Raw genomic sequence first — 22,408 nt, 5'->3', positions numbered from 1 at the left:
TACCAAGTGTCATTTGAGAATTTTGCATTTTACCCCGATAGGAAGGCGGTGGTTTTGTGTATTAATAAAGACACCTACCTAATAAGCAACAAACATGCGATGGCAAGAGACCTCCAACATTTTTAAAAACTTGTTCGCACCTTCATGCATCAGTAAAACTTCAGCTGGACAGGACTTCCTGTTTTATAACCCCCTGCGTACATACCTGCGAAACATCGGGGGAGGACAAGGCCCCCCCCCGACCCACCCAAGTTTTTTTGCTCCAGTTACTGGTGAAGGAGAGGGATCGAACCAGCCACCTCACGTCCGCAGACGTAGCTGAGATCTGTGTTGACGAAGCCGTCACTCCACCAGGTCCCCTTCGCACTCAGACCTCTTCTCTGAGCGCTTTTAAACCTCTCCTCTGAGTGATGATGTTCAAAAGTCACTGACCGACTCGGGATTCGAACCCATTACCTTAAAACTTCAACGTAGCTGTTCAATGCAGTGAGCTACAGGTTCAGATAGCATCCACTGATCTTATCAGGTTTTCAATCTTCAGTAGTGTGTCTGATTTTAAAAAAGTCTCAGACTGTCTCAGGATTGAACCCACAACCCTAAAAGTTCAATACAGTACAGAAACAAAGTGAGGCTCAAAGTGTTGATGAGTTCCGGTGCAGGAGGATCTGGGTTTAATCCCCAGTTGATTTTGAGTATTATGAAGCCTGACACCCAGAGGAAACACTGAGAAGCTTTTAGGAACAATGCGTACATAATATCTGGTCGCTCAAAGTGTTAAGGACCTCCAATGTTGATTTTGGGGACATGGAGTTGAGTCTCAGATATTGCAGTGATTTTTGAAGTCCTACTCCCAGATGGAATAGTGAAAAGCTATTAGAAATGCAGTCATGATACCTCAGTCCTGATGGCTCAAGGTATTACATAACTGTGTAGGTGTTTGGAGGACGTGGGTTCAATTGCTAGGGGATTTTGAGTACTTTGAAGTCCAACATCTAGAAGAAAAACTGAAAAGCTTGTTCCTGAGAGATATAAGTAGGGGGGTTATGAAACAGGAAATCCGAACTGGCTGATTTTTTTTTTTTTTCTTTAACGAAGCATGAAGTAGCAACAAAGCATTTTAAAAATGTTGGATGAGTTATGCATATCGCTCTAACAGAGAGTGCCTTAGCAAATAAAATGCAGCTGGCAAAATATTTTAGAGCAATAGATTACACCATACTGTAATTGTCATAAGTACTCCAATACTTCAAATACTTAACTCACTATTGTTGTGACTACCTGTTGTCTGTTCTTTAGGAACTGACCTGTGTCACTTTAATCTGCTGCATGTTATACTTATAAGTAGCCTAATAATAAGTAGTAGCTTTCTTTAGGAGCTGATTGACTAATTGTTAGTTTACACTTGGATTGTTTGTCTGATGGTTATGTGGTTACTGCTGGGTGTACAACAAATTGCTCCTCAGGGATAATAAAGATATCCTTGATCCACTTTCTTCTATTATTTATGACCTGCATGTTGTTCATCCATTTTACACATTAGATGAAACAGAGTAGCCTATAAAGGCCGATGCATGTGTTCTGTTAGTGTTTTTAAAAGACTTTTGTTTAGGTTCGAGAACATGGTTTTGGAGGTTGAACCAACACTTATCTGTCAAATATTTTACATCCCCTTGGTATGAATGTAGGTCAGTCCTCTAGACTTGCAATCTGCTTTCATGGTCTTAAAAACAAAATTAAGCTTTAACCCAGAACCTCAGGGTGATCTTCTGTCTGATACAGAAGATCGTACTTATGGATGATATAGGTCGTCCATAAGAACTTACACAATACATACTGAGGCGACAGAATTTACAAGTTAATAAAATAATTACATACACAAAATTTTTATTTCAAGGTGTTTATTGAGATCCAGTCTCAGTTAACCAAATGTTTGATGCATGTGGTCACATCCTTGTTGCTACCTTCAGCTGAAAGGACAGACTGTGAAGCAGGAAGTGGGAGAATCCAATTTGATTTACAGAAGGGGAAACCCAGACTGTATTAAGTGCTTCCACTGCCCAGAGGACAGAGTGAAAAGGTATTAGGAACAGTGAGCCCATTGATCCCTGGTGGTTCAAAGTGTTAGGTACCTCTACAGCTGATTTGGGGACATAGGTTAAATTCTGACATATTAAAGTGAATTTTGAAGTCCTACACCAACATGGAATAGTGAAAAGCTTTTAGAGATGGAGTCCAAGTACCTTGGTGGTTATGGCTCAAGGCGTGTTGCTGTTCAAGATGTTCAACAGTTCTGTACACAGGGGCGTTATGAAGCAATTACCTACACTGAGCTGAAATTTTATGAAGGTGTGACAAATGTTTTAGAAAGGTTGTAAGTCTCTTGCCATCACATGTTCTCTCTTTATTATATTCATTAATATATTAAATAAATGCAAAATTCTCAAATGACACTGTATCTTTTCGACTTGGATGTACTTGATAGGAGCAAATTGTAGTAGCCAATGATAAAGACTTAGAGTAACCAAGAATATCAGCTGCCAACAGCAAGGATCTAACCAACAATCAGAATGTCGACAGGCGTCAAAAACACCTGCTACCTATCCTGCTAAACTATCTCTTAGACCAAGGAATCTGTCCATATTCAGATGTCATGTACCTGTACTCCTGATGTTACACTTAACATTTAAAAATTTATCTGAAAGCTGTTTCTCTCCTTGTACTTGGGGGAGTTTCACTGAGTTTGACCCTGAAAGATGGTCAGTGTGATGCTAAATCATTGAATATAGGCTGAATGAATATTTAAGAGCACAAATAGTTGCATCTATAGCGTCCTTAAACAAGTAGGAGACAGTGGTTTGAACTCACTGAAACATCACATGAAAACATCAGTGTTAATCTGTGGCTCACTGTGTTGACTTGAACATTGAATTTTGAAAGTTAGCTTCTCAGTTGAAGATTGAACAACTTTTGGTAAAAGTGGCTCATGGTTCACTGTGTTAAATTGCGTGTTTTATGGTTGTTGGTTCAAGTCATGGCCATCTGGTAACTTTTGAAAACCAGTATCTTGATTAAAGACAGAAATGTTGTGACAAAATGTTCCTTCAGCAGCATGGTCCAGTAGCTCAACCTGTTTGGCAACACTGGAAATTTCTCAGTTTCTTACACTTACACTATACACACTGTAATGTCTGCGAAAGGAAAATCATTTTAAGTGAAAATCTGCATAAAATGTGCTTCAGAGACCAAGTATTCTAACTCTAGCTGAACAATGTGTGCCAACATGGCCAACGATGCAGACAATTTGCATACTGACAGAATTTATGGGTTAATGAAACAACTACACATGCAAACATTTCATTTAATTTTCATTTATTGAAATCTGGACTCAGTTACCTAAATGTTTGCTGCATGTGCTCCCATCCTTGTTGCTACCTTCAGGTAAAAGGGCATATTGTTAAACAGGAAGTGGGAGAATCCAAATAAATTTATAGAAGGGGAACCCAGACTGTACTAAGCGGGGAGGAGTACAGGGGGTGTCTGATGTTGTCTATTGTGAATATTTCATTACTACAGTAGTATTGTTTTAACGTTGTTGTCATTGCTTTTTTTTATTTCTCTTGTATGAAATATTGTAAGTATGGATGAATTGAGTGAAGACTAACTAGCAGATATGAGAGTAAAGTTACTCCAAGAAAACAGTCATGATGGCAGGTTTATTTTTAAACAGGAGCAGCTAGAAAGCAGGGAAACAACAGCTAATAAATACCAGTTTATATTGTATATGTATCTTTTCCATAGGTCATTGTTTTCCAATGTTATGAACTTAATATCCCTCACTAACTACCAGCATGTGCTAGCATAGGTCAGTTTCCACTGTTGTTTGCAAAGTTTCCTTATGTTCATATAATTACTTTTTTTTTATTGTGTGAAACCCAAGAACATCAATCATGACCATAAATAATGTCAGGGAGAGATTTTCCTGCCATAATAGTTGATGTATGTAAATATTGTCTGTAACTTACATTTTGAATTCACACTGAACAATAAATATTCAACTTCAGAGATGATTCCAGAATCAGCTTTCATTAGGGGGCATAATTATTTAATTAAAAAATAAATTTATTACTCAAATAATTCGGCTATAACACTATACTTGAGTATTTAATCAAGCCTATATTTTTCATACTGTATGCTGTGTTGTTGTTATATCTGCCACTATGGTAAATTTTCACATTGCAGAGCAATGAAGATAAAAATAGGCAACCAAGGATCTCAGTTTACCGATAGAGGGCCACGCACACGCAGACCCCAATGATGTAACAGCATCTCCCGTCTTACCAAAGATGATCAGGACAGAAAGACGTCTCACTCTTCTCTTGGTACAGTCCTACAGTCTCGTCCATATTTAGGGCTGCAACTAAATACTGATTATTGTCGATTGCTTTTTGTTCTTTAATTGATGCATGATGTACTCTATAAAATGTCAGAAAACAGTGAAATATACCCATAACATAATCCAAAAACATTTAGTTTACGATGGTATAAAAAAAGGGAAATAGCAAATTCTTACATTTGAGAATATGGATCAATATTTAGTATCTCTGAAGATAGGTCCATTCTTACAATTGTTGAATTTTATCGGCTACTCAGTTAGTTAGGCCTAACTGTCCCAAATTAGATTTTTGTTTGAACCAAATACATTAAAAAAAATACACACACTATATAAACAGTGTTAAAATATTAGATTCAACGCTGAAATCGTGATGAGCCGAGTACTGTATTTTTTTTTAATTATTTTTTTTTTTTAATTATTTTTTATTTTTTTGACAGAGTGATACATCTTTCACTTGTATACGATCTTTGTTCACACACGCCCAGCCTCAGCACCAGCGCATCCTTTCTCCACGGGGTTTTTCCCCCTTCCGTCCGCACCAAGATAACAAGAAACCATGAAAGGGATGAGGCCTTCGTGATAAATACAAACACTGCTGGACCTCGTTCTTCACCCCCCGGAGCTCGTTTCTCGCGGTCCGTTATGTCTGTGAGCCTGCTCCCCCTCTCGCCATGCCCGCTGCTGAACGCCACCTGCCGCCGCCGCTGCTGCTCTTTCTGCCGTCGTTGCTTTTGATTATTTCCTGCCTGGATCATGGGGCGGTGAGAGCAGCGGAGGAGGAGGGCGGCGGCTTGCCCCCCTCCTCGCCCGGGGACAATGGCCCCACCGCCGCGGTCGGAGACCAGTCAGCCACCGACCCGACCGCCCCGGGGCGATTTCTCGGCCCCTCCGCCTTGTCAGCAGGTAAACATAAACAAAAAAAAAAAAACCGGCCCTGCTTTAGTCACTCATTGTTACAGAAAATGGAAATGAGCTTTAACAGAGGAACCAGCTGTGACTCATAACTGGAGCAGGTAGCTGTAGTGTTATTTGTTATTGTTATCTGGCTTAATGATTCTTAATGGTTCAGTACATTGTCATGCATTATTTAGATATATCCAGTATAAACAGACTATATTGTTGTTGAGGAAATGAAGGGCAAAAGGCACATATCAAGAAAATATACAGTATTTTATGTCTATTTTTAAAATACAAAAAATAAAAAACACTCTTTTCTCTGAAACTTTTTCATTTAGACCTGTTTAATTGAGTGGCAGAACCATATTTTGGATAAATATATTTGCCGATATGATGTCTTTACCAGTTTCCAACATTTTGAGCCACTTATAGATTTTTTTTTTTTTTAGCAAATTGCATCTCACACAGCACACTCACTCACACAGAAAGGAAAGGCTACCACTGATTTAATATTTAAAACTAGATTAAAACACATCACCTGTCTTCATTAAATCAAACCTACGGTATGTTCTCGTCAACTAACCTACATGAACAGCTATTTGTCTGAATGATTGGCTACTTCTATTGATAAGATATTGGATATAATTCACAGGCACTCTGGCCAACAGACTAATAGGATTATGATGTATAATGTCAAATTTTGAGGGATTAAGGGGTTTTTTTATCTTTTTTGGCCTGCGCAGGTGATGTATTAATGGAGAGCATGGTAATCCATGCTGCTCTGCTGATACAGTAGGTAAGCCTGTGCTCGCTGATGGCCTCAACACCACAAAGTCTGTCTTTACATTTGATGTGGGCATGTACAGTGGCCCCAAAACCCCCACAAAGCTCATGTGAAGGATCTCCAGCAGTATCATTTAGCACAGACTACTTGAACTTGACAGACAATGACATACTATATGAGTGATTTATTAAGCAACATAACCTAATAACAGTACATGACAGCAAAAAGCTTCTGTTCTATAAGTAATAAGTCTAATGAAAACATCAGTAAGGCATGTGACATCACGGCGCGTGACATGCTAAGAGGAACATGCTGACAGACCACATGTTCTAATCAAAAGCTTAAATTTAAGACACATACAGTATGTGTTGTCCTGAAGTGGGTGAATATTACATTAAACCATTCTCTAGGGCTCTAAACATTTTATAAGATTTTAAAAAAGGCTAAAAAAAAGTTGATATTCTGGAGACATAAGGTGCCATATGTGATACTCAAAATTAGCACCTCATCAACTATGAGTCTCACTGACTCTACATGCAGTTTTCCTCTCGACTGTCACTTGGTTTTGATGTATTTTTCATCCTCCAACCGATTCAGCTGCGCTTGCCTCATCATTTTTTCATGGCGAGAGAAAGGTTACTGAGGGAATATGTCAGTGGAGAGCACTGCTGAGAGGATGTGGTGGAGGCCGCTTTGCATACAGATAGAACACATGTGGAGACGTGTGTTACCATCAGCTGAATGCTTGGATTTCTTTCTGATTATTAACTGCTAGTTACTAGATCTAATGCTACTAAGTCTGTGTCCCTGCCATGTTAACCTCTCTCCAGAGCCCCAGTTTGCCCTGAAGGTCCTGGTGAGGGACCTGGTGACTCGACAGCCACTGCGGGGGGCTTTGGTGGGTGTTTATGTGAACCACACACTGAGGAGCTCAGCCCAAACAGGGGAGAGAGGTGAGGTTCTTCTCTCGGTAGCGTACAGTCCAGGAATCAGTCTGACCCTGGTGGGCAACATGGAAGGCTACGTCCCCAGCCCCCTGCCCTGGAGCACCACCAAGAGACCAAGTGAGTACCACAACTTTTTAAACGACGGTTACAGAGGAAGATAGCTCAAATATTTTTCATTTACTGTGTTCAGAATTTCTAAATGATCTACCTGGCATAAGTCCGATATCCGGATAACAATCCTCAAGCAGTTAAAGTCCCTTTATTAGGTCTTTTAAAAACGTCATTACTGTACAACCAAACATGATTCTTTACCCATTAACAGAACTATTTTGGAAGCAAAGGTCAAAAGATAATACAAAACCACTATAATAACACATCACACTTTAACACCTGCCACTATATGATAAGTAAGGTATTTTCTACTAATATATTTAAACAGCTAAAAGCTCCCAAGAATATATTACTTTGTAAAATAACATCAGTACACAGAGAAGAGTATTAAATCCTTAAGATTGTCTCTGTTTGGACAAATGCAATTCTGGACATTTCTCACAATATATGATGTTACTTATTATAATTATAATATGAGTTTAATCATATTCTGTGGCAAACTGTGTCAGGAGGACTGTTGAGGTCCTTATCTGGACACTGACTCCTGAGCAGCTCCAGGGTCACAGCTGACCCTGACCTCCCCTTGAAGTAAAGAGGATTTTCCAATAAATATTGATCGGGCTATAAAGGACAAACACAATTAAGGCATTTAGCTTTTACAATGTACAAGTGGATTTAATGCGAGGACATACACTAATTTAGCTGTGTAAACAAATCAAATTTAGAAAAATAGCCTCAGGGAGGCAACAGAAAAAGTTGAAAATACTAGAATTAAGTGAAAATTAAGCAGGCAATGCTTTGAACTGTACAACTGCTGGCTAATGAAACCATTTTCTAAGCACTTATTTACAGTAATGCCATCCACAATATTCACACACACTCTCACAACTGCATTATTCATGGACATTATAGATTAATGATCTGTCTGCCACAACATGCAAGTTGTCACTGAGGTTTGTTCATGATGAAGCAACGTACGGTCGAGTGTAACTGAACGCTGTGTTCTATACTAATTTTATCGATTGTTTCTACAGCAGCATGTAGAGCCGAGGTGTGTGTGACTTGAGCTCGGGTGAAACGTATCCCTGCCTCAGCAAACTGTCTTTGTCCTGCACCGAATCAAATGCAGAGGGGGGTGGGGGATTTTTAGCCACACCGATCTCTTCTCAGGATAAAAAGGGGGGCCTGGGTCTTACTCTATTGTCCTTGTTCCCATGTCCTCTTACCGGTCTGAATCAGACAGAGAAGGTTTGTCACAAGGGAGCAGGGAGGTGAGGTTTTAAAGGAAACATGGAGCATGTGTTAGGAAGGATAAAATCAGATGGAGTGTCATCTGTCGAGACCTGCTTTGCTCTGCATTATCAGAGGCACCTCCCTTTTGTGCTGCTTACACACAACCAGCTGAACCCTAAAAAGAGACCTGAAGTAGTAGTGCCATCTGCTGGTGGTAAAACAGGCCTACAAGCTATATCTCTTATACCACTCATAAACTGGATATGATATCTAGAACTACCTGGAAGAAATTTATTATATTTTTCTCTTTCCCTCATTATGTCCAACATGCTACTAGGCATTAGAGTGGCAATGATTAGTTGATTAATTATTAATCTGCAGCTTTTTTGAATTTTTCAGGCAAAAGTGACAGAAATTCCCTGATTCCAACTTTTTAGATGTGAGGATTTGCAGCTCACATGATAGTGAATTGAATATCTATGAAACAAGACACATATGAAGACGTCACCTTGGGTTTCTGGGATATTGTGATCGGCATTTTTCACAATTTTCTGACATTTTATAGACCAACAATTAATCGATAATGAAAAAAATAATCATCAGTGGAAGCCCATCTAGGTATATCTAGATATTCCCATAAAAAGTGGATAGAGATGCAGTTACAACATACAGTTTGCCACTTTTGATCTCTGCCAATTTCTTGAATTCACTCTATTAACAACTTGCAAATTTGCCCTTTTTTTTTCTTTTTGCCACCCTGCAGTTTTCTCTGCTGTGACGCTGCTGCTGCTTCCTCACAGCCAAGGGAACATCTGGCTGTTTGAAGACTCAGTCCTCATCACCAGGAAGTTACCAGGTACGTTAACACACTTTCAGGAGTAATTCACATTCAACTGTGTAATTTCTCAATCATTTCCTCTCATATTACATCACAATTTTTAGTTGAAAACTGATTTTTTTTCCTGAATTAACTAAGATGAAAGTTTGATAGTTTTTCACAGAATGAACTACTTTAAAATGATGAGTATTTCACTACTCCTACTGACCACTTGAAACTATATTATTATCTATGTGAACTATATTGTATAACTGTCCAGATTCTGATGCATACAATCCCATCTTATTTTCACAGACAGCTCCTCTCAGCCAAAGGTTAAGTTCCCCAAGAACCTCCTCACAGTCTCTGATAAGAGCAACATTTCCTCAGTGACAGCTTACCTGACTGTACCACAGCACCACCTAGCGAAGGACTGTGTCAACTGCACTCCAGGCGTCATCATCAACAAATCAGGTGAGCTTTAACCAAGGCCACGTTTCAATTTTAATGTTTAAAACAATTTTTTCTTAGTCTGGACTGTTTAATGCTTAGTTTTGCTTTGTTTGGGCAAATACCTCTTAAACATTTCCTCACCAGTTTGCTCCATATTAAGAAGAGTCTTTTTAATTTCTCAGTGTATGTGTGGTAGGTGTTTTAAGATTATTCTTTGGAAAAAGGGTATGATATAATTAAACTACAAAAAGATTACATAAGAAAAAATAAGAATTGCCTTTTAAATACTTGGCATCTACTTACTCCACGTCTGCAGTGTTCAGAAGCATCGAGCTGAAGGCGGTGGCAGCCGTCAGCGTGCTGCTGTACTCTGGTGGTGAGGAGCTCCAGGTTCGAGGACCCATCCAAATCAGCATGCCCCTGGGACACAACACCAACTTTCGTGCCTCTGATACTGTGCCAGCCTGGGCTTTCAACTTAAAGACCGGTAGGAATTAATGTTACAGATGATTGGAAAATTGGAAGCTTTATATTTCTCAAAAGTTTAATTATGAACTCATTGGTTCCTGTTATCCAAACTGCATATGTAGCAGTTTAGAAATTAATGGAATTACAACATTTCACCATAAAACTATTTTTTTTTAATGCACAATAACACCAGACAAAGCACGTTTTTGCTGTTTAAAGGTGCCTGGGAGAATCAAGGTCTGGGCATAGTGAAAGCAGTTGGTGGTGAGCTAGTCTGGACCTACACCGCGTCCCATCTCGGCTACTGGGTTGCTGCCCCTGTGCCCTCATCAAATGGTAAACACATGCTTCATGTACCTATATTACGTCATTTATACACAGTTTGTAGTATTAATAAATATTGTATGCCTATCTATACATTTAACCATTTAGATTACCTGGGACATGGAAGCTCTCTGGATTTCATATCGTACCACACCTACCTGTTGATAGGAATACTGGGAGGAACACTGGCTATAGTGATTGGATTTCTTTCTGTGTTGCTGTGTCACTGCGGGTAAGAAATATCCACAGAAAGGTTATGAGTCAAGTTCAATTTAAAGTTTAATTTAAAACACATTTTTTATATTGCCTAAATTACTGATTTTCCATTTAGAAATATTAATTTGGAAATTTATTTTCGAAATGACTTTTCTATGGCTATAGAAATCTGTGAGGGTCTCAAAAAAAGCACTTTCATTTTTGACATTTCTGAACAATTTAAACAAGAAATTAAATGGAGTAAAATATGGAATGTCTAAATTATATCAAATAATTGCACCAGTGCATTCAACCACTCCTCTTTTAAGGATACTGAACACAATAAGTGTCTGCTAGGTAGAATGAATGAAAAATGGCAAGGTGCCCCTTTAACTTGCCCATAATCAGCCTAAAATGTTTGGAGAGCAGCCCTGTGAAGCTTCAGTCCATCCTGAGTAACTTCTTTATCTCCCATATACAGAGGTTCTCATCGAGAGCCAAGGAGGAGGAGAGCACGTTTTTCCAAACTGACGGTGGTGAAAAAAGACCAAACCACTTCCACCCACATGGAAGAAGGTTTGCTGTTCCATTCTGGCGACAACAGCCTCGCCTCCTGCAGTGTCCAGTGTGAACCCTCATCCACGCCGAGGCACAAAGCCAACTATAACATCTACGTGGAGGACCCAGGTAGTCGCCCCGCGGCTTCTCTTTATGAGAATATCACTCTGGATCGGATCAAAGGTCCCCAGCAGCATTCTCACTACATCAACAGTGAAGAGGTGGCTCGGATTCGGGAGAAGTCAGAACAGAACCGGGCCAACATCAACTCTGACAACTTCTTTCAAGATAAGCTGGTTCATATCTACAACCAGCCAGTGGCCATTATTCAGGCCCCGGAGCTTTTCAGTGCTCAGGAGCAGCAACTGTCAGGCTGCAAATCTGCTACTTTCCCCCGCAATGGAGTTGAGTATGACGCTCACACAGAGCCTGCGAGTAAAGACAGCTACACCCAGACACTACCCAAAGTCCCTCACCACCACTCCCAAGGTAGAAGCAGCCCTCAGCAGAGCAACCAAGATGAGCCCCAGCCTCTGGAGACTCCTCCCCAAGGCCAAGGCCCTAACGCTGCTGTGTGGGGATGCTACAGTAACCTCCTTGAATCCTCTGTCTCTGTGCCTGGGACTCTCAATGAGGCAGCTGGTATGCAGGCCTTCAGCAGTGTGCATGGCGTGCCCAGCGAGCTGCAGGGGATCTCAGAGCGTACCTTGCTAGAGCTGACCCGGGGCAAGTCCTCGTCATCTCACCCCAGGGCCTGGTTTGTCTCTTTAGATGGGAAGCCTGCTGCCCAGGTTCGTCACTCCATCATTGAACTGCAGAGCCGCCACCGCCCGCCTAGCAGCAACGACACCAGCCTGGACTCAGGGGTGGACATGAACGAGCCTCTGCAGAACATCCGCGAGGCAGAGCGCGACAGGCCTTCCATCAGGGCCTCTTCCCTGCCGCACCACAGCAGAGGGGGGCGGTACGGTGAAGAACAGGACCTGAGCAGTAGCGAGAGTGGCACCACTGCCACCTGTACGCCAGAGGACCCTTCCCTGAGGAACATTTTAGATGGGAGCAGTGGGGCTATTCCCAATATTCCTGAGGAGCGAGACGGGATGGATACATCAAGCGCTCAGGAGGACAGCGAGTCCAGAGGGACGCCACCTCCAAGGCGCCTAAGGAAGGTGAGGGAGAAGGGGAAAACGGAAAAGAGGAGTGCTAAGCACGTCCGCGAGGGGAGACCTCTGACCAAGCGAAGTTAGAGCATGGCTCACTGAAGCATTTTGATTTGCATCGTTTCTTAATTTAAATGTCCCATTAACCATCTAACACACGCTGAGCTTTCCTCATCACATAGTGTCATCAGTGCTGAGTGATCCAAATTCGTTTGTACTTGTGCTCACACAGGCATTGTTGTTCTTGAGTTATGTGATTGTACAACTTTGCCAAAGAATGCATAAGTTTGCGCACCATGTTCACTCATTCTCCCAAATCTGAAGATCACCAGCGGGATTCTTCACAGCAAAATGTCCGTGTGAACACGATATCCCACAGTCCCCAGTATTGGCATTATACAGGGTGCCTTCTTTCTGCCTGTAATAATTAATTATGATTATGTAAGGCACAGTATTTGTCTATATTTAGTAAAAATCTGGTGAGTTTGCAGGAGGGACATAGATACAGGTTTATGTGTAGTGCACTTATCCTCACCATAAATGCCTGCTGTAAATTAAATAAGACACAAAAGCTTTCCCGGTTTGCAATGCTGACATCTCGTTTTGATCGTACTGCCTCATTTTACTTAAAAAGAGACTCTGGGGTTTTACGAAAAAAGACTCTTGTTTTGTCATTTGAATCAGTCAAACAAATTCATGTTTTTAACTCATGCCATGAAATGCTTCTTCATATCAGATTTTTGGAGTAAAAGAATTTAGCTTCAACTTTCCACCCGTAACTGACTCCAATCATGGATCCTGTTGCATTTTGGAGTAAAACACTTATGTACATTGTAAAGCTAAGCTGCCATCTTGAATTTATCACACCTGATATTCAAGGTTTTAAGCCTTCTGTTATTTTAGAATGCATGAAACTGAACGTTTTCTTGTGTGTATGAAAATATTTTACATTTTACTGTAGAGCTAACATTACGTCCTCGTAGCTGTTAGAATTTGGTGATTGAATGATTCATTTCACTGTCTCATTTCGCAAGGAGTCTCTGTGTTGTGCTGCTGGGTAACTATTACAACAATAATACTTCTACACTATGATAATGGGTGTCACAATGTAAGAATCACACCAAAATATCCCAAGAAATACCATTTTTAGCCACATCCCTGGATACCACTAGAGTTGGCTAAGACTAAGCACTAAAACATGGCATGGTTTGTTTTGTGGGATTCATTAGTGTAAATGGAGAGTGTCTGACCAATCAGATCACCTGTCTGAAACAACCCAAGGTAGAACAAACTACTGTTCGCAGCCTGAAAAAAAAAAACTGCACAGCTTTCAGTTAACCATTTTTTCATATTAGGTAAAGGTTAACAATTTGCAATGTTAAGTTAAGCAGCCCAAATCCCTTTGTCTCACATCATGCAGTACTTAGCCCCCCCAAATTGTGCATTATTATTATATTTTACTTCATTTTTATAACTGGAAACCTTGTCATGTACAGTATTTAACAATTTTCTTGACTTTAGTTTAAGTTTGGTGCCTCTGAGACTTGCTTTTATCACTTGTATACCCAAATTGTAATACTGATATGACAAAAAATATATTTAAATACTGATCAGCTTGACTAGGGGATGACTTTTTGTTTTTAGACATAAGATTGAAGGAGATGAAGATGGTTTTAAATAAAAGAGTGGTCATTGGGGAGGGTAAATGTGGGTCTGTTGGTTTACCACTTTGGTCCAGACTGCGCCACCATGAGGTTGAAATTTGTGGTTTTGATTCAAATATTTCAACAGCTATTGAATGCATTGTTATAAATTTGCTAGACGCATTCATGCCCCCCCTCCCCCCAGATGAATTGTAACCACTTTAGTGAACCTTTAATATAGCTAACCATTAAGTCAAAATTACAATTTTTTATTTCTGACCAAATACTTACAAAACGAATGACATTCCCACCAGCCTTAGCCGTAGTTTGTGTTTAGTGCTAATTAGCTAATGTTAGCATGCTAACATGCTGTACTAAGAATAAGACGGTGAACATGATAAACATTATACCATCTGGACATCAGCATGTGAGCATTGTCACTGTGAGCATGTTATATGCTGCTGTTAGCATTTAGCTCAAAGCACCGCTGTGCCTAAATACAGCCTCACAGAGCTGCTAGCATGGCTGTAGAGTCTTTGTCTAGTTTGGGAGTAACCAATTTTCAACAAATATGTATATGGAAAAGTATTTTCCTTTCAAAATGTCAAACAACAAGGTCACATGTATGCCTGCCTTTCATATCTGTCCTGTACTAATTGACATAGCAGCTGCTGAATCAAATAACGCACACCACACTTTAATATGTGCCCATTTGTTACATTGGCGCGCAGCATCTTCAGAAACATTTTCAGTGTGTAAATAGGCTACTTCATCAATGGCAACAATACAATCCATTGCCCGTCCATGATAAAGTTTGGCAAAACACACACCACAAATAACAGAAAAGATTCAGCAATATTTACTGTAAAATTTAAATTTAAAATGAAACTTTGCAGCAACAGTTTTGCTATATTTAGTCTTCCGTCATAGTACCACTGTTAAACCTTTTCACCGAGTTCACTTCGAAGCTCTATTTTGTACATTCATGTGTTCTTTTTGTGTGTATATAGTCAAGCAGCGTTCTATGTATTATGTGACCGTGATTTAATTTATTTAGTGCTGTTTTTCTTTCATCTAAAAGGTCTGAGAGGTGCATCAGTGTGTCTCACTGAATGACTGAATGACAAGGTTTTCAAGCAACTGTTGTGAGATGTGTGATCGATATTAAATCTTTTTACGTTTAGCCTAAAGAGTGCGTGTCTTTTCAAGGGAGTGCACAAAAACCTGAGCTTTGTCATTTTAAATGTAGCAACAAGTTGAGCACTTAATCATTCAGTATGCTTACAAATGAATGCTAGTCATCGGCTTTAAAATACAGTATATCCCTGCTAAAACAGCAACATGTGGAGTAGTTTGTGAACTCTTTGTGCTGACAGTTCTTGACAAGCAAAACAAACCTACTGCCACTCCTGTTTTTAAGTGATCTCGCTGAATGTATTTGTACTGATTTTAATGTGTTCTATAGTGTGCTCCTCTTGTGTCTAGCCATTGAACCTTATGGGCTTTTGTTTCCTCCAAAATGGGCACCTCTTGTGTTTACCTCTGTAATTATGGTAGTGTTATTAGTCTTGCCTTTTTTGTGCACTAAATTAATAAACTTACTTGATTCAAATTCTTGCTCTGAAGCTTAATCATTCAAGAATTTTCAAGTATACTAGTGTATTATGTAGACATTTTATTTTAGCAAAATGACACAAATTTGCACATAAAAACAATATTTCATAGATTTCACATCAAGGGTTATACATGTAAACTTACTGATTTCTTACACTATATGAATTTCATCCAAACCTGAAACATTCAACCCATCTAAAATCAAACATTCAAAAACCATTTTAGCTCTCCGTCCTCCTCTGATGCCATGTGTTTATCAAGACTCCAGTCATTCTTAGCTCTGACGTAGGTCTGTTGTTTGTATTATTTGTGGTTACTGGGCCTCTTGGTTTGGGTTGCAGTCTAGTTCGCCTGGCATTAAAGGCCACTGTAGCTGTGTTGTCTGGCTCTGGACTCCACAAACCTACAAAAAGGTTCACTTGTGGTTTGATTTTTGGCACTGGTGCAAACCTGCTTTTTAATAATGTCTTTTTTGAGGAACAGGCACTCAGTCTATCTGAGTCAGACTTACCTTGGTGAAAAGAAGAACTGCTCTCAGGAGAAACACAAATTAAGTTTTTCTGTGATGCTTTTTTTTCTTCCTGTGTTACAGTACCTGTTGTTGTGATGCACAGGTCTTCAAATCTGTCAACCATTTGGTTTTGTGGGATGTTTAAAGGTACCGAAGAGCCTGTCAGCACCTCTAAGTTTAGAGCACCATGTGAGGGAGTGACTTTAGTATTCTTGGCCCGCAGTGCCACTCCTGGGACAAACAGGTCCTTTAAGTTACTTTCTGGTTGTTTGGAACAGTCACTGGAAAAGCAGGAGGCCAGCGTAGGGGATGTCTTCCTTTCACTGGTTCTCCAAGTCAGGGGATTAAAAATGACATATCCATCCAAGGGGCAGGAGTTCGACTTCCGCAGGATGCCGTCCACACAGTCTGTGTGGAACTAAAGCGTGTGTGAACACGTGAGGGAGAGGGGAGGATGAGACAGAGGAGGGGACTCTGTAAAGTTTTTTGTGTTACATTTGTTTTAGCCATCATGATTTAATAGAAACAGAGAGTCTCAGCACTCTAGGATCTGCTATACTTGATGTACTTCTTCAAATGTTGATACACAGATACTATGCAGACTATGCAGGAAATTCTAATAAATTTTTGAAATTTGTTAGAACTTCCCTGATTAAAGCCATTTTAGACATTTTAATGTGAACATATTATAATATCTAACTATTCCACATTAAAATGTCTAAACACAACTAGACCTATGTTATATATTTTGTTGAGTTGTGTATTTACATTATCCCAAATGTTTCCAACAATTTTCAAACCCAGAGAAATCTGTAATTTTAATCAAGGTAACGGTCCGTCTCATTTGGTCGCCTGTCAATGGCATCACACTCCCTCTACCAAAGAGTATACACGCACAAGATGATGATCATCTAGTGTGCATGCGTCAGCGTTGTGGTTGTCCACCACAATGGCGTCTACCAAAGAGTATACGCATATTAGATAATATGTCATGTTGTGGTTGTCATAAATTGGCTTTTATTCAGTTTTAAGCCACATTTTAATGATAAAATTTTTAGATCTTGGTCATTTTCAAGTATATCTTTAACCGGATGAAGGAGTTTAGTCATCGGACGTCTGGATCTTAAGTTATCAGAGAAACAAGCTGAGCAAACATTAGCAGTAGCTCAGCTCACAGCCCCTCCTTACATCCTGTGTCTGCCAAACACTGTCGGAGAAACATTGATTTTTAACGTGAAACGTCTTTATTCAGTGTTTTTACTGGTTTTAATCACCAGGTCTGTTTATTTTGGGGAGGAGGAGACGTCTGCGGATAATTCGGTTTCAAATAAAAACCTCCTGAACGATGAACACTGAAGAAATCCTAACCGGGAGAAGCTGGTTGTTTAACAATGAAGACACTACCATGATCTCACGCTACTTCACAACATCATCAAACTCCATCTTTTGTTACTGTTTTGATTTAGAGACCCCTAGCAACAGAAATTACATATTGTGCTCTGAAGTATTGAGCTGTGCCCACTTTTTAGAAATTTAGGATTTTTGGTATACTAACACACAATTTGAAAGAAAATATGCTTAACATGAATTTGAGATTGTATGATTTGAAGTACTTTGTATTATACTGACATTAAGATAATGCCAGTGAAAAGTTTTACCTTGTGATGGCAGGGCAGAGTTCGGACTTGCTGGCCCAAGGTAAAACACTGCAGACAAATCCGACACTGCTGTCCCTCATCCAAGAGCCGAGACCCTGATCTCACCCTGATGGTAGGCAGACAACTCAACACATTTTCTGGTAGAGGGTCTGCAGCTATGGGGATGATGCTGAGGACCGAGATGGGAAATACTGAGAATAAAATATTCTATAAATTGTATTATATTATTAGTATAGCAAGAAGTTTAGCTGGACTATCCATATGAGTGACTATTTTTAGTTTCCACAATACTATTATAAACTGCAATTTGGTCACAGGTTTCAGGTATTTTATAGTTTTGTGACTCATCAAATCAGAAGTGAGGACCCAGACACTTTATAGCTCAGGATTATCTGGTCGTAAATGTAACTTCCATACCATCTTGAGATCACCCTCAGGAAACCGTCAGTGTTCAGAGTCAATCTGGCCATCTCCATCTACCAAGTATGAAAAGGATGCTCTTGAGTATTCAATAACTTGCCTGTCATTTGCTGGCTGAGCAGTTGCTCCCTTTGGGTCATCACACACGTCCTCTGTCACAAGCCGCCACTTCTCTCTCCTTTTCTGTTTGGAGTTCAGAGTTAAGATGTGTGTATTTATCTAACAGCGTCTAACAGTGGCTGTTTTACTCTAAGATTATGTTAGAAATGCTTGTTCATTAAAACAATGGCCTTGTTATAGTTTAAACCTGTTGCTTGACAAACGGTTAATAGTCTAAAGTACTATAGACAGTACTATCATATTGTAATAAATTTAACATATTGTATTTCTTCAATAATACAAAGTACCAAATCCATGTTATAATGTACCTCACACTGTGCTATGATTAACACATTTTATGCAGTTTCATTATGCATTTACAGTATATTACTGCAATGCCAGCTCTCTGTGTGGGGGATTTGCTGATGCGGTACAAGGATAATTCAGCTAAATCTAAATGGCTCACTGTTCGTGAAGCAAACAGATGCTGTGGGTGGCAGCCCTTCTTTGAGCAGTCCTCACACAGATAGAAGTAACTGCAGACTGTGCATCTGAAAAGAGGAAGTGAGGAAGACATCACTTACTTAGTATCACAAAATCTAACTTTAAATCACTTTAAATACACTACACTGCTACTGGCTTACTTGAAACATTTGCCAGTGACGGGGCAGACCCGGCAGCTGTGACAAAGAACTCCCAGGTGTCTGTCTGGCTTCTCTCTCTCAGCAGCAGTGCAGAGCTTGGCTGCATTTTTCACCTGCTCCTGCAGCAACTTCAAAGAGCTGAAGTCCTCCCTGCACAAGGGGCACCTCACCGTCTCTTCTCTGTCTGAGAGCTGCTGGTGATCCGCCCACACCTTCATGCAAGAGATGTGGACATTATTGCCACAACCGAACCTGGCAGAGAAAAGGAAAGCAACAGAATCAGCCTGTAAATAAAGATTTTCTACATCATTTATTTGTATTTAAATAACATGTCCTCTTCCTCTGTGAGAAATGGAACCTATTTTTATTACATCCGGAAATCTGTGTGGGTGGTTTCCACCAAACATGCTGTATGTCAACAGCTGGATGTGCTGTAGTGGGACTGATAATGCTGAGAAGGGTCATGTTCTGGCCAGTGGTGCAACAAAAGTTGACTAGAACATGTTACATCATCCTGAAACATGACTGCACTGAAACAATAACAGCTTGACAAACCCCAGCCCGACCGCAGCCGCCAACACACCTGCAGTAAGACACAGGCTGTTTCTTCTCCAACAGCTCCTCTTGACAGATAGGACACACATCCTGGGCTTGGATCACTTTCCGGCAGACGCTTCCAGCCTCCTGGCCCGTGACTGGTTGGCTCGGGGTCCCAGAAGCAGCGGAGGAATCATTTTCCGTCTGGTGGGCTCTTGTTTGGTGTAAACCATGGAGCACCTCCAAGATCTGTCTCTCCACAAGTCCATGCTGAAAGGAATCTAGTACAAAGTTATTTTTAACATTGTATGTCGGCAAACATGCACGTACAAAGGGTGGGTCCATTACTTCTTTGTTTACCCTGAAACCATCAGTGAGTCTATAAAGTAGCTGTAAGGTGGTACAAGTAGTTTTAATAACCATTCAATTTCTCTCAGAAATACTTGCAATTTTATCAAACACTATACTTTTCAATGTGTCACAAACTAATCAAATCATGTCTTCAAGAATCAATATAAAACTGAACCTTAAATAAAGGAAATTATCCAAACAACTTACATTCATGCTCTCTGGGTAGTCTGAATTTCCGCAGTAAAATCCTGTAATGATAAAGATTAGAGGTTCATTCCAGAGGTAGTAGTGCTCATTTATAAGTATATATCACTTATATATAGATATAAATTAGTATAAATTGTGTCATCTGTAGATCAGGATATTGTTATAATTTGTTTAAATATATTTTTGTTGTGTAATCAAAACTGAAAACACTTTTCTTTTACTTTAATAAAATAAGTCAAACATCTAAAATTAATCATGTGTTGTCTTAACAACACAGCCATGCCAGAATTTTGCCTGAGTAAGATATAGCAAAAACAGAAATAAATTCTATTTAAATCAGTCAATATCTGATCAAACAAGTAAACAACACTGACAATCCAACTTTCATTATTTGACGGTTTCATGCTTTGTGCTACAGACATAATTTGATCAGTGTCCAAAAAGTACCGAGACTCGATACTCAGTCCCAGTTATGAGGTCCTGCAAAAAGACTTTAAAAATTAATTACCCTTCCATGGTTTTCTATCTTATGGATACATAAAATAACATTGTTCCTCTCATAATGCTGCACATACTGTACTTAAGAATAAGAAAGGGAACTTTGTAAATCATTTGCTAAAATTTCTTTCCTATATTATATTAGTTTGTGTGTCATTGATACCAGCAGATGTGTTTGCATGGCTCCTGCTCCCTGGAGAACACAGGGCACGTACACGTATGTGGGTCACCCAAGCACACCTGTGAAGAATACCATGTAAGACTGTAAATCACTTCCCACATCCATGATTCTGTTTTTAATGTTGGAGATGCTGAAGAACGGACAGAATTTGGTTGGAAGTTTCATAATATCCTTAAATACTGCAAGAGTCACCTTGAAGTTTCTGGTGTTTCCGTCCTCTCTGAGCAGAAATCCTGTCGGGCCGTAGGATTTAAGGAGAAATATAGTTGTGTTGAGGGCTTGGTCCTGGTGGAAACTCACTGCATCACTGACTGTGTTCCTCCAGACAGTCTTCCTGAACATCCTGTCACTGCAGAATGGAAAACTGTATCAATCACCTTGTGGGTATGTAATACTACGAAAGCATTTATGAAATGTTTTGTAAAGTTCGGGTCTTGGCTCATATATACATCGCAATGTTGCTTAAAAACCTCTTGTCTCGCTGATCTGTTTTTCTTTCTCTTAATCAATCAATCAAACTTTATTTGTATAGCACCTTTCATACAGGTTAGCGCAGTTCAAAGTGCTTCACAGATGACTGACAAGCCGATTACAAGACAGAACAAGTGCAGACTGTAAAACCAAAAAAATAAATAAAAAAAACAATTTGACACACAAGGAATAAAAATGAAGATGTAATAAAATAGAAGCTTAAAAGCTATAATAAGAGTAGCAATAGTAAAATACAGTGAACTAAAAACTAGATTAAAGATATTGAAATAGATTTAAAAGCTATAATAATGATGATAATTATAGAGTGAAATAAAAGCTAGACCGAAAAATATAGATTAAAAGATAGATAGATCAAATTTAAATGTAAATAAAATCGATGAAGGATAAAAAAATATGAATGATAATAAAATAAGATATCAAATAAAACAAAATACAAATATTCATCGGTCCATAGTGGGAAAAAACCTATTTAAGGAATACAAGGTTTAACTTGATGATCTTCGTCATCAGTGTAATTAATGAAAAGGCAGCCTTTAATATCTTACTAAATTAGTCCATTATATTTTCTCATGGAGTCGTTAATGTGAAGCTTCATTGACTTTAAGACTTTTCTGGTTAGCAGAGATAAGAACACATCTTCCACTTCATTTTATAACAGCTGAAAACAACGAAAAGGAAGTTTGGTCAGGTTAGCTAACAGCTAGCAAAGTACTCTTGACGAGTGGAGAAACTAATTTAATTTTGAACAAAACCTAACATAATAATAATTCAGCTTTCCTGGGGTTATTGGGCTTTTTTATTTTCCCCCCAGCTACGACGCAGCCACGTATTATCCGACTTTAAGACGGCAAAATGACATTGTAGTATGTTGCTAGCACGAAATTGCTAGCTTAACGTTAATTAGGCTAACGTTAACGTTACGAACACCTGTCCCTTGAAAACAGCGTATTGATATCTCTGCGGTTAACGTAGCAGCCAACTTTAACTTATTCAGCTTATTATAACTTAACATACTACCTTCCGTGGCTCACACATGTCAAAAATACTCACCTGTGTCAAAGCACTCGTAACACTCATACTAAAGCTGCAACGCTGTAGCCATGGCAACTGGACAGTTGCCAGGAAGTTAGTGACCTGCAGAGGGCGCCGTTGCCTAGGAACAGAAACCGGAAAGATAGCATTTATTCAATGTTTTTCCAATAAGATCGATCTC

General features: G+C 39.5%; 2 protein-coding genes across 6 annotated transcripts; one reads left to right on the top strand and one right to left on the bottom strand.

Annotated features, from left to right (window-relative positions):
* Positions 1-1,934: 1,934 nt before the first annotated feature.
* On the top strand, positions 1,935-15,550 carry LOC121892097 (protein FAM171B). Of its 2 annotated transcripts, XM_042404908.1 has the most exons (8): positions 1,936-5,296; positions 6,905-7,138; positions 9,129-9,221; positions 9,498-9,656; positions 9,952-10,122; positions 10,323-10,439; positions 10,536-10,659; positions 11,104-15,550. In XM_042404908.1, exons 1-8 carry the CDS (start codon positions 5,065-5,067, stop codon positions 12,425-12,427), a joined length of 2,454 nt encoding a protein of 817 aa, XP_042260842.1. In that variant the 5' UTR covers positions 1,936-5,064; the 3' UTR covers positions 12,428-15,550. The 2 variants fall into 2 exon arrangements, with proteins under 2 accessions (XP_042260841.1, XP_042260842.1); XM_042404907.1 differs by having other exon boundaries at positions 1,935-5,296; positions 10,323-10,659.
* Positions 15,551-15,643: 93 nt separating this feature from the next.
* zswim2 (zinc finger, SWIM-type containing 2) lies at positions 15,644-22,335 on the bottom strand. Of its 4 annotated transcripts, none has more exons than XM_042404911.1 (11): positions 22,246-22,335; positions 20,896-21,052; positions 20,686-20,762; positions 20,025-20,065; positions 19,513-19,747; positions 18,930-19,181; positions 18,752-18,836; positions 18,287-18,369; positions 17,767-17,935; positions 16,109-16,526; positions 15,644-16,000 (listed from the first exon to the last, which is right to left on the bottom strand). In XM_042404911.1, the coding sequence occupies exons 2-11, from the start codon at positions 21,043-21,045 to the stop codon at positions 15,819-15,821; spliced, it is 1,692 nt and encodes a 563-aa protein (XP_042260845.1). In that variant the 5' UTR covers positions 21,046-21,052; positions 22,246-22,335; the 3' UTR covers positions 15,644-15,818. The 4 variants fall into 4 exon arrangements, with proteins under 4 accessions (XP_042260845.1, XP_042260846.1, XP_042260844.1 ...); XM_042404912.1 differs by having other exon boundaries at positions 16,193-16,526; XM_042404910.1 differs by having other exon boundaries at positions 15,644-16,526.
* Between the last annotated feature and the right edge of the window lie 73 nt (positions 22,336-22,408).

Source organism: Thunnus maccoyii, chromosome 24 (assembly GCF_910596095.1).
Source record: "Thunnus maccoyii chromosome 24, fThuMac1.1, whole genome shotgun sequence".
NCBI lineage: Eukaryota > Metazoa > Chordata > Actinopteri > Scombriformes > Scombridae > Thunnus > Thunnus maccoyii.
The sequence above is the reverse complement of the archived record's forward strand: the minus strand, read 5'-3'. Positions and strand labels throughout refer to the sequence as shown.

Bases quoted from the DNA above. Each gene is read 5' to 3' on its own strand.
- LOC121892097 (XM_042404907.1), top strand. From the start codon at position 5,065: ATGCCCGCTGCTGAACGCCACCTGCCGCCGCCGCTGCTGCTCTTTCTG. The intron at 7,139-9,128 runs GTGAGTACCACA...GCCACCCTGCAG, and splicing joins GAGCACCACCAAGAGACCAA to TTTTCTCTGCTGTGACGCTG. The intron at 9,222-9,497 runs GTACGTTAACAC...TTATTTTCACAG, and splicing joins CATCACCAGGAAGTTACCAG to ACAGCTCCTCTCAGCCAAAG.
- zswim2 (XM_042404910.1), bottom strand. From the start codon at position 21,045: ATGTTCAGGAAGACTGTCTGGAGGAACACAGTCAGTGATGCAGTGAGT. The intron at 19,182-19,512 runs GTGTGTTGGCGG...TTTCTCTGCCAG, and splicing joins CAGCCTGTGTCTTACTGCAG to GTTCGGTTGTGGCAATAATG. The intron at 17,936-18,286 runs GCAAGTTATTGA...CTCGGTCCTCAG, and splicing joins GCTCAGCCAGCAAATGACAG to CATCATCCCCATAGCTGCAG.